Here is a 13634-nt window from a genome sequence, read left to right as displayed (position 1 = left end):
ATATTAAATTTTTATCAAAGTTTCTAGATTCGCACGGGGCCTATTGGTTAAGAAGCTTTGTTCCAAAAATATTTTTATTTGTAAAAAAATGGATTGCCTTATTTTAACAGTGTGCTCAGAAGAACTTGAATGCTAGCAAAGTCCCCCATTGAAGGGTAAAAACATAATTCCAGATTCCACCGTTTTATGCGCATTAATGATATTTTAGGAGCATGGAGATATAGAGAAGAGTAGATAAAATTTGAACGAAATTAGTACTCTTTTGAAAGATGCTGGGCAATGCAGCAAAATGAAACAATTTTTTTCTGTCACAGATATACAGTAAAGACTCGTTTTTATCAGCCTTTTGGCGAATTTTAAGCTGATAAAACAGGGACATTGATAAAATCGGGACATATATTTTTCGGTTTTTTTAATAAACCGAAGCTCTTAAAATATTCTTCCTTGTTCCTTAGATATAGCCTTGCAACCTTTTTTGATTATTTACTTTAAGTTCCCCTTAAGGAGTGCAAAATTTAAAAAAAAATATTTTTATTTTTGCATTTTTCGGATCTCTAAGATAAGAAATATATGCCTAAGAAAGGATTTATTCGAATTTAACTTGGTTCGTTTGCTAGAGCCCATTAAACTACCAACTATCAATTTTCATATGAAGCTGATAAAATCGGGTCAAAAAGCTGATAAAATCGGGTCTCCACTGTATTTGTTTCTTCTTTTTTTCTTCACTCATTCTGGAGTATGCTTGATGTAACCTTGAATCTACCTTTTTGCTCGTTAGCATCTTGTGGGATATCTATATTTGGCCTAAATTTTAACTTTATATTTGATCAAACTCAATTATATATTCAGTCATTTGATTTGATTTCGATTGAGAATCCTGATTGACACTGAACTGAACTGGCAACTCTGTCTTCTTGATATGTTGTCTTTGCTCTTATCCCATATTATGAGGGAAATCTTCAATAAACAGACTTTTATTACTTGAATGTATGGTACAGCCTGATATTTTCTTGCTCGTTTTCTGTTGTGATCCGTGTACAACGAGTAACGACTCCGGAATTTCTTCTTAAAGGAAATTATGAAACATGGTTTTATTCTTTTTTCTAAGATTATGTGCTCGATTTGGAAATAAAATTTGAGGACAAGCAAAAATCTGCATCTATAAATTCTGATGAAATGAATCTACCCCAAAAGATAACAAACATGGATTCAAAACTCGGAGAGCATTTTTTCTTTTTCAATCATCTTTCTTTTAATGTTGATAAAAACAAACAGGATTCTCAACCCAAAATTGCAATAAAATCCGTCGTTTATTACAATGACTCGAACTGTCTACTTTAGTTCATTCAAATATAAAGCTTTGAATTTAAGCCAATTGTATTTTACCAGGTAGGATAGGATCAGGAAGAAGGGTCATTCTAGTTTACATTAGCTATCCCCTAGAGCGAGAAAAGTAATGAAAAAGGCATGGTAAAATCCGTTACTACATTAATCAACATCTTGAAAAAGTATAAGATTATCGAATAAATTTGGTCAACACCTTGTGACCGAACGGTTTCAAAGGCCAGGTATAGATGGTTTGTTGATACGAGAAGTGGCGAATTTTTAATGAATTGCGAGATTATCGGTCACTAGAGTTGTAGGTGTTGTGAAGATTGTTAGATTAAATCGAATTGAAATTGAAGTTATAAAATATTGAAATGTAACGGTGAAATTGAAAATATAAATATGATAAGAATGCTAAGGGATAGGAAAGGATGAAACGTTTTGTAACGACAGTGTGGCTAGTGGGAGTGATTTGCAGAAGATGCCGGATGGGGAGGATCGCAGCTTTGGGTGGATGGGGAGTGACAGGAAAGGGGGAAGAAGGTGCCAGGGAAGGACAGAGGAGTTCAGAAGGATCTGACGACCGAAGTAGTGCAGACGTGCTAAAAGTGCAAAATTAAGATTCCTAGTAAATCAGCCCAAGAAAAGCTTACACGATCGCTGATTGCAGGCGACTGTAACGACAGCTAATCACAAAGGATCGGAAGGTAAAGTCGTCAGACGGGGTGAGAAGACACCGGAAAAGTGGCCACCTGGTTTCGTACCGACCTCACCCGGTTCCAGGTCCCGTCAAGCGCCATCGGTGTGAACGCCGCCAACACGGGAACCTCTCAGTGTGGAAAACCCTTCACTGACCACCTGGCAAGGGTTAATTACTAAGGATTTATTCACCCAACTGTCAGGTTTCGCCAAGTGTCAGCTTCCCACTCAGGCCCGTCAAACTCACTGAGCCCCTGAACAGCCGGAGCATCAAGGAACCGTCACATAAACGCCGAACAGCTGAACGACCTCGAGCCATCCCCATCCACCACCAGCCACCAACCACGTGCACGTGAAGGAAGCGACCCTAATAATAGATCGATAGTTGATAGGCCAGGAATAAACCACAAATTAAAGGTAATCCACGTTTACGCTTTGTTATATTTGGAATCTCGAAGCCGTGTAAAGAAACCTTAAATATCCCCCACCCTACGGAACGACCCTGAGTTCGCGGTTCGTGCAGCTCTCTTAGAGAGTACTCACAACCTTACCACACCTCATAAAGTGTCATTTTCGCCCAAGACCCGGAGAAATCTGAAAATATATTTTTTCTGCTGAGAATGGGACTTTGTATACATTGAAATTTATCTTAATTTACTGTTCATTTAAACCCAACATTTTTTTTGTAAGTCCTTGTTAATCGACTTCTTAATCCATAGGCCCCGCGCACACCTAAAAACTGATTAAATTTTAATAACTTTCTCGGGTGATTTTATATCGATTTATAGCATTCTACGAAGTTGTAGACAATGGGATTGTTCATCAGATTCTCACCTTTAGTATTTTTTGAATGTCTATAGTACCAATTAGTAGCAAAAATGCGAATTAATCTCATTAAAAAGCTTAAGTTTTCAATCAAAAAACTTGAAAATAAAAAGTTGTTCTAGACCCCCCGACAGAATATTTTAATTTTACTTTCAAATGAAAGGGAAAAGTCCATTCTTTCATATTCCGAAGTTTAACAGATGCCGAATTTTTTTGAATAAAGTTGTTCGACAAAGACACCGTGATACGCCATTCCTCTCAACAGTACCGTAGACCACCTTGAGAATCTGTTGAAGTCAACTACTGTTATTGGAATAGAGATACCATGATGAGTATAGTAGGAACGGTGTGCCGGTCAAGTGTTTTCCGGTCGTTTGATAAACTGGTACCCACGGTACCACTTGTGATCTGGATCGAGGGGGGAGGTCCGTGGCCCCACTTGGTAGCAACTCCTTGATCTGAATCTCGCTTAGTACTTCTGCAACTCGAAGCGTAACAAATGGTTTATGGCGATGGGTGTCGCAAAGGATCCACGAAAAAAACGTGCTAGAGTCTGAAAGTAGAACTCTTCTAGCGATTTTCATCGGGTGACTTTCTAGGATAAATTTTCTCAGTCATATTCCTGTAATTCCAGACGTGGTATCGACATTGATTTAAGCGGGACTACCTTGGTCTTGGTGGCGACCAAAGCCACCTGAATATCACGGCTGGACGGTGCGAAAGTAAGCTACGGCTGCATAAGCTTCTTCACTCGCGCCTACGAAAATATGTAGCTACATTCGATTACAGTGATTCGCGGTCGAATTATCGAAGTAACATCTGGGGAAGCGAACATTGTTGACTGACGCCAGCGTATGAACGATCGATTCTTACTCCTTTACTCCTGATTGCCGAATCTGCTGCAGTAGGATTTTACCTTGAATTATGAAGGCAGTCAACATTCCGAGAGGATCGAGAATGGACATTAGACCTTTAAGAACCAGTCGTTTCGTTGGGTATTCTTTTTTATCTATTAGATTCTGCAGATCTTTGTGAAGTACCGCCGGAAAACTCTTATCTTCCGGTAGCCAGAGTAAACCGACAACTCGTGTGTAGTTTACAGCTCCATCCATGTTAAGGTATTTAGGCTGCTACAAAGTATATTCACGGGCGAATGACCACCTGTTTAAAGCCCTCAATAAAAAATTACAATTACAATTAAAAAGTATGTTCACCCAAGTGTCCAAGAACTGCCTTATTAATGGTACGCCAACCGCGTATGTTGAAATCACCTACTGTGTGAATCATCTGCACGTCCGCGGAAACATGTTTGGTCTCGTGTTCATTAGGGAAAAAGATAGTCATCGACGTAGTGGCTTTTGATGATCCCTTTTACAGCTTAGGGGTGAGACTCCGCGAACACCGAAGTGTTCAAGTTATTGACATATTGGCTGATGCTGGTGAGCATCCCGATTCAAACGTCGCCACGTTCATAGTGTAAACATCGGGAGTTTTCGAAGGATCGCTGCGGAATAGGTGACACTGAGCGTGTCGGTCTTCTCGACAGATCAGAACCTTGTGGAACATTTCCTAGATATCGGCTGAGACGGCTATTCAAAACTGGCGAAACCGAAACAGGATAGCGGGAAACACAGTAAGTTGATCGGGACCTTTCAGTAACATTGTATTCAGCGATATGCTGTTGAGCTTGGCTGAGGCGTCCCATATCATCCGGGACCTTTTTCGGTTTCTTCGGATGTATGAGTGCTCCAAGCGACAAATACCAGACTCTTCTCGCGTCGGCTTCTACAAGTTCTACTTCACTGGCACGACTGGAGTATCCGTTGTCTTCGTACTCCTTAATTTTGCGAAATAGATTCCCCTTCAGCACTGGGTGCCTGGCCATCCGGCGCTCCAAGCATTCGAGTCTCTTCAGGGCCATCGAAAAGCTATCTGGGAATTCGAAGTTGTCATATCTCCAGATCAAGCCTGTCTCGAACCTATCACCAAAACGAACTGTACTATGTTTCAGTATGTATCGGGCTCTTTTTTCTTCGTCCGATTCTAACACACCGTGCGGATGAGTTCTCACGTTCTCCTTGGTCTTTGAAGATTTTGTGCAGTGTTTCGTTGGGTGAACACTGACAATCGTGGTAGTTCAATGATGGGATATTTCAGCGAGATTCCGTTCCACCGTATACACTCCATCCCTACCTGGTGCGTACAGTAACTGGTTCTCCAACGCGACCTTCTTTTACCTGAAGAGCAACCGTCAACCTCAGATTATTGATTTCTATTAGTACACGTGGCTTCGTGTCGTAAAAAATGAACATTGGTAGGTCCCGCAGGTGTTGATGTTTGCTCGACAGTTGTTCGATGTTCAGGGTTTATTGTGGCAGGGTGAGTTTTTCCACCGTGCGCAAGTCTTTCATTTCAAGCCGCGGTCGGTTACAGCAATTGGACAATCATCGACGCTTTTTCTACGCGTGACATTCCTCTGGTCCACTTGAGGCAAAGTAGTTGTGGGTCACTACCTATCCCTAGTTGTTCCACCAGATCGCTCTCGATCAGTGTTAAAGAAGAACCATCATCCAGAAACGCGAAAGTTGCTATGTTCACTTCCGGTCCGTGAAGTGCAATCGGAACAATTCTGAAGAGAATGGCTTGCTCCGAACAGCGATGGGCATGATTCTCAGCGTTCGCTGATTGTACTTTGGATTGTTCTGAGTGCAGTAGGGGTGGTGGCGATATTGACATCCGCTTACACCATAAACGTTGTTCAATCGATCTGCTCTCCTGCCGTGAAAAAAATACAACAAATGTCTGTGTTTTGCAGCAACTTCCATGGATCGTCCACGTTGTACGGCTTGAAGCGATCGCAATTATTTAGGCGACGGTCTTTGCCACTGCACGCTGGACACGACTTCTCCGGTACACTGGCATTACTTGAATGCAGACTGTCGCACATAGGAGTATTTGACCGAAAAACCTGGCCGAAAGTATTTAATGATTCGTTTGCAGCATAACTTTACATTTAACTAATGTTATACATAACTTCAATGATTTAGAACGCATTTGACACTTTGCATTGATATACTGCCGTTATACGTATATTTGTCTCATGTGTATAGGACAATATAAACTAGACATCGACAAATATTTGTGTAGCGGCAGCATGCATGTGTAATAATAAATTTCTAATCCGTTTTATTAGCTTTCGTTTTCAATTGAGTACAGAAAAATAGTATCATTTCAAATTTTATTCCGTGTACAGTAGTTTTAATTATAATAAACAGGAACGTAGAAAAGCGGAAAATATTTTTTTTTAAATTTCTGTCAAATGCTATTGGCAAGCTTATATATAGGTATATTATTCATCAGATTCCGAGGCTTGATCTGAACTGTAATCGTTAGCGTCTCCAAAATTTTCGGATACAAGTAGCTCTAAAGCAGTTGATGAAATCATCTTTCGATTTTTTTAGATGCTGGACGTATGCTACTGAGGAATGGATCGGAACTTAACAAAAGCCTATTAAGGACATCTCTGTTACATTCAATTCGGGAAAATTTTCGTGAATAGCTTTCTCTGTAAGTCCTGAAATGCTTATTTCGTGCCTCTAAAGCCTCTTCAGAGAGCTGCCCTATTGGCAATAATGCGTGTTCAATTACAAGTGCTCCGTGTAATAAAATTTTATGAATTGTTGGTATCCTATGTTAAAAAACTTTACATTCAACTCTGCCGTTTGCATAGCGAAGACTGAAAATTTATTAGGATCGATTTTAAAGCCACACGTGATAACTTCTAGAATCGCTTTGAACCTGTATATCAGTCAACACAAGTTATTTCGGATACCTGGAAATTCATATATAACGAAGTAAAAATATATTGCAAATGGATGAATAAATAAAAAATACCTTCTTTTGTAGTAACTCCGCCTTGTTTTGGCATATCGACCAGTATGTTTAGTTCCAATTGAAAAAAAAAACTTTGAAGCCTGAGTTCAGTATCCGAAACTACTTGTTTTTCATTTTCCGTTCTTGCTTGCCACTTCGGAATAGGGATTTTTTTTGCTAAGTTGAGTATAAATTCCATGAACCTTATTCTAGCATGTAGAGTAGATAATCCAAATTTTAATGTGTCGGGATTCACTTCCTTAGGAATTGATAGCTTATTGAAGTTACGTGATGTTTGCCCACATATATAGCATCGCATTGTCGAAGATGTCGCAGTTGCTCCATTGCAAACCTTGTCATCAACCATGGTAGGCATTAGCGTATGCTTAATTATGGCAGTAGTTCCGTTGTCAAGCTTGGCCTTTGTTGGAGAAAGACCCTTAACTTGACGTTCGACGTAATCCAAATCTTTGACGGTTAACTCAGCATTTTCACGAATGAATATAATTTTAATTGGTCTACAAAAACGCGGAGAAGACAGAGTAGGATTCTGCCATAATAGTTTAATATGTCTTCATGCTTGCTTACTAATCTTATTGGCACCTAACTACTTTGGAATATATTGGCGTCTGTATGGGGACATATATTGGCGTCTGTATGTTCTCAAACTTCTATTTATACTCTACTTGTTTGGAACCATCGCAACCACACTTGCTGTACAATTTCATATTGTTTAATTAATTTTAGGATAGTCCAATTAAAACATCGCTTAGATACATACACAATCTAAATGTCGTGTGATCTAGTAATGCCTGAAGTTCGATTTCGGCGGAAGTTTCTGTGACGTGTATTGAGGACTCCATTGGATAACAAGCAAGTTTGGCAGATTTTAGGATGGAATAACAAGGAAAGATATGTTTGCTGGATTTTTGAATTATATCGTATTGCCTTCTAGTCAAGTTTGTCTCAACAAATACGGAAAGAGCTTGTTCTGGAGAATGTTTCTTAATCTTGTTACTGACTTCAAATTTCAAACTGTGATTGATTTCGATGGCTTTTTCTAAGCTTTCTGTAATAACTTTCATAATCTTAGAATCAGCTGGGTTACCTGCACTGCGTTGACTCATCTGAGCTGCATACGACAACTCATCAACAGGAATTGTTTCTGTAAGATTTTGTGTTTTTTTCTTTTGCTACGTTCACTCCCTTCTCCAAAACTTCTAGTTGGTCGCCCAGTGTGCAATGGAACCTTCCAGCTGGTGAATGAAATTGGTTTTTGGAGCCATTCTCTATTTGCGTTTAAGAATCGTTTTCTAATGCGTGCAGAATTGACCCATTTTTACTTCAACTGTGCTTTGAAACGACTCAGTTGATGTCGAAGCACTTTGGTACTCCCCGGTGCACAGTGGTCCCAAAGAGCAAAAAAGGGGGTTTTTTAGATTGCGTCAAATCGGTTGACTTTAGCAATATGGTGTCTTTGAGAAAGTTTCTTGGAGTAGAACTCCCCTTCTTTCTATCTTATCGGATTGATGATTAATCCTCTTAAAAGTGAGTTACGAAATTTATTTTCTTTAATAATTCAGATAGACAAATACTTACTTCAGCAAAGTAGTAGAGAAACTCGTTACAAACATTTTACCCGAAGACTTTAACTCTCTATCTTTTAAGGTTTTTTGAGATATGGGACATTATTTGTGAAAGGCCCCTTAAAAACAGTTTTTTCCTCATAAGTTTTCTTCTAGATTTTTTCCATTATATAAATGTTCTAGAACATTGTTTGGACTATTAAACTGCATTACTTTGCCGAAGACGGAAACTTTCTATCGCTATTATGTGTAGAGATATTCACATTTTTTGATTGAAAATAGCTCTTTTTTCAATGCCGATAACTTTTAAACGGGCAAAAACGGGCAAACCACTTTGTAAACAAATGAAAGTGCAAGAAAAGCACAACAAATGCTGGAAAAATCAGATCTCCCCAAGGCGGCCCTCTATGGAAATACTAGAGCCTAAGTTTGTCCATACTAGAGCTGTTCCGGCATTAAATACATCACCATATATTAGTTAGTTTTTTATTTCGATTATAGAGGTTTTAACCTTAAGGTCATTCGCCTCTTCGGGTTAAAAAAATCTCTTATGAAAAATTTCTAACCCTATTTGCGGGGTCGGGACTCGAACCCAGGTGCGCTGCGTACAAGGCAATCGATTTACCAACTACGCTACACCCACCCCCTCTTGTTAGTTCTGAAATAAAGGGTTAAAGTCGTAATAATTAGCCTTTCTTACTTTTGTAAGAACGTCTTGAGTAAATACCCAAGCAACCAAAATTTGATATAAAGGAGTTACATAAGCTTCTCGTTTTAAGTAATTTTGCAATACGTTTTATGTTCTAATAGCGGGTTAAGCAGTTCTATTAAAGCTTGAGCAGCTTGAAAGTTAGCTAAGAACTTTTTGTGAATTTTAAAGTGTGCTTTTTAAGTGTTATCCGAACTTCTGTTTGCTTGGGTCAAAAGTTACAGTTGTTCAAAAACTCAATGCATACGCCTGACATCGGAAATTGACAATTCCATTGCGCCTTCTTCATAACAATGGCGCAAGTGAAACCAAACGGCGAGTAATCAATTGCATTTGATGACGGAATGAGACAAACTTCAGCTCAAGTATTTCCATAGAGGGCCGCCTTGGGGAGATCTGATTTTTCCAGCATTTGTTGTGCTTTTCTTGCACTTTAATTTGTTTACAAAGTGGTTTGCCCGTTTTTGCCCGTTTAAAAGTTATCGGCATTGGAAAAAGAGCTATTTTCAATCAAAAAATGTGAATATCTCCACACATAATAGCGATAGCAAGTTTCCGTCTTCGGCAAAGTAATGCAGTTTAATAGTCCAAACAATGTTCTAGAACATTTATATAATGGAAAAAATCTAGAAGAAAACTTATGAGGAAAAAACTGTTTTTAAGGGGCCTTTCACAAATAATGTCCCATATCTCAAAAACCTTAAAAGATAGAGAGTTAAAGTCTTCGGGTAAAATGTTTGTAACAAGTTTCTCTACTACTTTGCTGAAGTAAGAATTTGTCTATCTGAATTATTGAAGAAAATAAATTTCGTAACTCACTTCTAAGAGGATTAATCATCAATCCGATAAGACAGAAAGAAGGGGAGTTCTACTCCAAGAAACTTTCTCAAAGACACCATAATGCTAAAGTCAACCGTTTTGACGCAATCTAAAAAACCCCCTTTTTTGCTCTTTGGGACCACTGTGCGGTGGGTAATTCAATAAATCTATCATTTTGTTTTCCAGATAACAAAATCTATCTTGAAATGAAGCTTGCTTTAACTTGTCCATTACTTCCAAAAGGAACTTCCTTGTAAAAGTTTGAACTTCGCACGGATAATGAAGTAAAAAGTGGGAAAAATGTCAAAAATACTTAATTATTCAGATGGCTCAATTTCAAAATAGAGCAATCATGAGCAAGCTTTTTTTCGTCGCTCTAGTAGTATTTGAATTGAATTTAATTATGGTAAAAGAATTTCCACGGATTGGGAACATGAACTTTTTCAATTTTGAAAAGTGAGAAAATTGCAATTTTTGTTCTCTCTTGTATCTAGCTTCTATTGAACTGGTATTTTCGGAAAACATGCGTCCTATCTACCCAAAATGTGACTCTTACCTTGGTTTGTTAAATCCATAGCAAATTTGAATCGGAACGATTCAGATTACTATTGCCCAGTTCCCACCAAATCGAACTGCACAGTATGAAAGTGTGATAAATCAAAAGTGTGATCAAAAGTGCAACTCCTTCGACCTGACAAATTATTGACATAGAAAAGTGTCAAAAACAAACTTCTTCTTACTTTTAGTAGCTGGAAGGTTAGCATGGCTGCCAGTATCCCGGTTTTAACAATAAATTTGATGGTAAAAGTTAATTTTTTGTCGATTTCATATCATTTCATTTGGCAACCGTGAAAAAAGTGTGATAGCGAAGTGCATCAAAAATCCAACTTTCAAAGCAATAAACAATAACTTTTGAAAGATTTTGTTTCCACGCGCAATGTTTAGCAAACCTCTACTTTTGACAGCTAGCATTGTTGCCAATCTTTAGTAAATATATGCAACATTGTTGCCATCGAATGCAGAAATTATTCGAGAATATAAAGATATAGTTTGTTAGTCCTAAAAACGATTTTTGAAATTTTGACTTTCGTCCAGCTTTTTCAGTCAAATACTCCTCTGTGTGTCGGTATGTACGTTCAGTTTTTCTCGCCTTGAACTGCTAGTTTCCTTACATATCTCTACCACTATGGAATAGAGTGTTACACGACTAGTATTCCTCACTACCTCAAACATAAACTCCCCAAAATCCTGCATGTTCATCTCTGTGACCTCATGTGTGTATGCGGCCCAAGTAAACCTCACATGCACCGGTAACTTGTCGACCAGTACGAGCAGCAACGTTGCGTTTCAGAGGTGAGCACGTTGATTGGCTGCGTCCAAGTGGTCGCACATGCTTTGAACCTATTCCGCTATTCCGAAGTCGATCAGGGATTCCAACTCCCCGCTTTCGACACAGAAACAGATCGTACTTTCGCTAAAAGAACGTTTATCAACAGTTCAGGACGACCGTATAGCAAACGAAGAGTTTAGATGATGTGAGGGACTGACTCCGGGAGACTCCGGATGCGAAGCCGGGCCCTTTAGGCATCTTTGCAATTGAATAAGGTTTTCCGAGGGACTGTATCCACAGGCAAGAGTTGTGGTAAAGTTACTAATAAACACCAGCCATTCAGCAGATTTTCCGGAGAAGGGTGGTAGGTCACGGGGCATCACCTGTCTTGCAGCCAATTACGAGGGAGAAGGTGCATAATGAGTATTGTTGTTGTATATTTGGAATGTCAGCCGGTCCAAATTGTTGAACTAGAGACTACAGGTTCCCATTTTCACTAAGGCAAGACTGGATTTCATCTTGGTTCTCGTTGGTGCCGATACCATCTGACTCACCTGACATGGTTAACAAGGGTTTACCTGATGCCCGTGAAAATTTAATCATATTTGGAGCACTTGGAGGCAAATACTACTGAACCAGCAGATGTGGCTTCGTTGGAGGAGCAGTGGTTTGGGTATAGATGGATTTCCCTTCGACAACGGCTATTTCAAATACGGTAATTTTGGCGTCAACTGTGGAATCGAGGGCATTGATTTTAATTTCTGCCTGTCCGCCGCCAGCCATTTCGACAGCGGTGACTTCGGGCTGTGTCTTGGAAACACACCCTTGTCATGCGACTGATTCGTTTCATTTGCTGCATCGGATTGGGTATGATCGGACAGATCCGGCCGCTTATTATTGATCCTCCACACTTACAGCGTTATCTTCTTGCTCTGATTGTTTCCGAGCCCATTCTACAATATTCATCTGAGCAATTTTGCGACTGATACGGCTTCTCCCGCTAATGAGATCGTCTTCCGCATCCGCCTCCAGCTTCTCTTCCTGTATTACTGTATTTCTGCTGGATGTAGGCGAGGTCGGACTGCGATTTGAGTTCCAGGTTCTTCCTCTCCGCATCAGTTGCAAGGTAAGCGCTCTTGTTTCTGCACTAGGTGGACGCGGCACTGGTAACTGGGATATAATTACGGCTGGGATGGTATATGATTGACCCGGTGACGCCGGCGCATTGCTGGTGCATCCAACTTAGTCAATCTTCACACTGCATGAGGTCACACCATAAGCATCGAGACGGTTACATGCAACACAATTGTAACCATCACCACATGTCACTGACGATTCATCCGTCATCGCGCTACCGTGATTCAGCACGCTGGTAGAGTGTGAGAATATGGGGCGAAGTTCTTGAAAAAATTGTTCGGAGTAAAATTACAAAGTCCTGATAGCAACTGGGAACAGCTTGAAGAAGCTGCAGTTTTTTAACCTGCATAATTTTTTTTATTTCGATTATAGAGGTTATAACCTTAATGCCATTCGCCTCTAAGGGCTAGAAAAATCTCTCATGAAAAATTTCTAACCCTATGTGCGGGGTCGGGACGGGACTCAAACCCAGGCGCTGCGTACAAGGCAATCGATTTACTAACTAAGCTATGCCCACCCCTGCATAAATTATATATCTATATAATCAGTAAGGTTCTGCTGACTACTGAACTCAGTGTAACTTCTTCTATTCTCCGAAGAAATGGCCTTTCAATAACGCTCTCTAAGCCTAATATGAAACTAAATTCAGTCATAGTTATAAGATTTGTTGCAATATACTCAAACATTTCTTGAAATGATAAATATCTGGTCGCACGCAGGTGACCTTATAATCTGCAACACAGTCGCTGGTGTAATTAAGATGGAAAAAAACGACTGTTGCTTACACCACGTTCAAACAACGATGAAAACTTTCCGGCAACTGTCACTTCACATGACGCGATCGCTGGCATAATAGGAAGGTTAATGACGGCCGATTTTGAAGATTTTAAAATTAAACCAAGCAATTCATTATAAACATTATTCGCTTACTGTGACATCTGTCTTTTCCTGTTATTTTTCTCTCATTATATAGTGCAAAAATCAACTTCTGACCATCTCCAATCTGCGCACTGCTATCGAGGAAACGAAGCGCAGCGGGAGTTCCTCCGTGAGTTTTCCTTCCCTAGTCGGAAGTTCTACTGGCAGTCTGAACCATTCGGATCACGACAAACCCTTTCAGCCACAGCACCACTACTACAACAGCAATGCCACCAATACTAGCAGTACTAGTAGTAGTAGCACTAACAATAACAGCGGTGGTGAAACCTACTGGAGTGCCTTCTGGCGTGCGATGCATGATTCTTGAGTTGACTCGAAAATCGAAACACCCTAAAAACTGTTTCATTTGCCTTGTTAATCACATATTAGTTTTGTGTAGGAGAAAATCGAT

General features: G+C 39.7%; 1 protein-coding gene across 4 annotated transcripts in view; it reads left to right on the top strand.

The window, feature by feature from the left end:
- Positions 1-13634, top strand: part of LOC131678692 (nucleoprotein TPR-like) — a 59180-nt gene that overhangs the window by 24480 nt on the left and 21066 nt on the right. For 3 of the 4 annotated variants that reach the window (XM_058958946.1, XM_058958945.1, XM_058958944.1), the window contains one exon: positions 13278-13352. The exons of the other annotated variant lie outside the window; for it this stretch is intronic. In XM_058958946.1, the coding sequence (XP_058814929.1) occupies positions 13278-13352 (75 nt within the window). The remainder of the gene's footprint in view (positions 1-13277; positions 13353-13634) is intronic. 4 annotated transcript variants of the gene reach the window in all.

This window comes from Topomyia yanbarensis, chromosome 2, assembly GCF_030247195.1.
Source record: "Topomyia yanbarensis strain Yona2022 chromosome 2, ASM3024719v1, whole genome shotgun sequence".
Lineage (NCBI taxonomy): Eukaryota > Metazoa > Arthropoda > Insecta > Diptera > Culicidae > Topomyia > Topomyia yanbarensis.
This window is presented reverse-complemented; position numbering and strand designations above follow the sequence as displayed.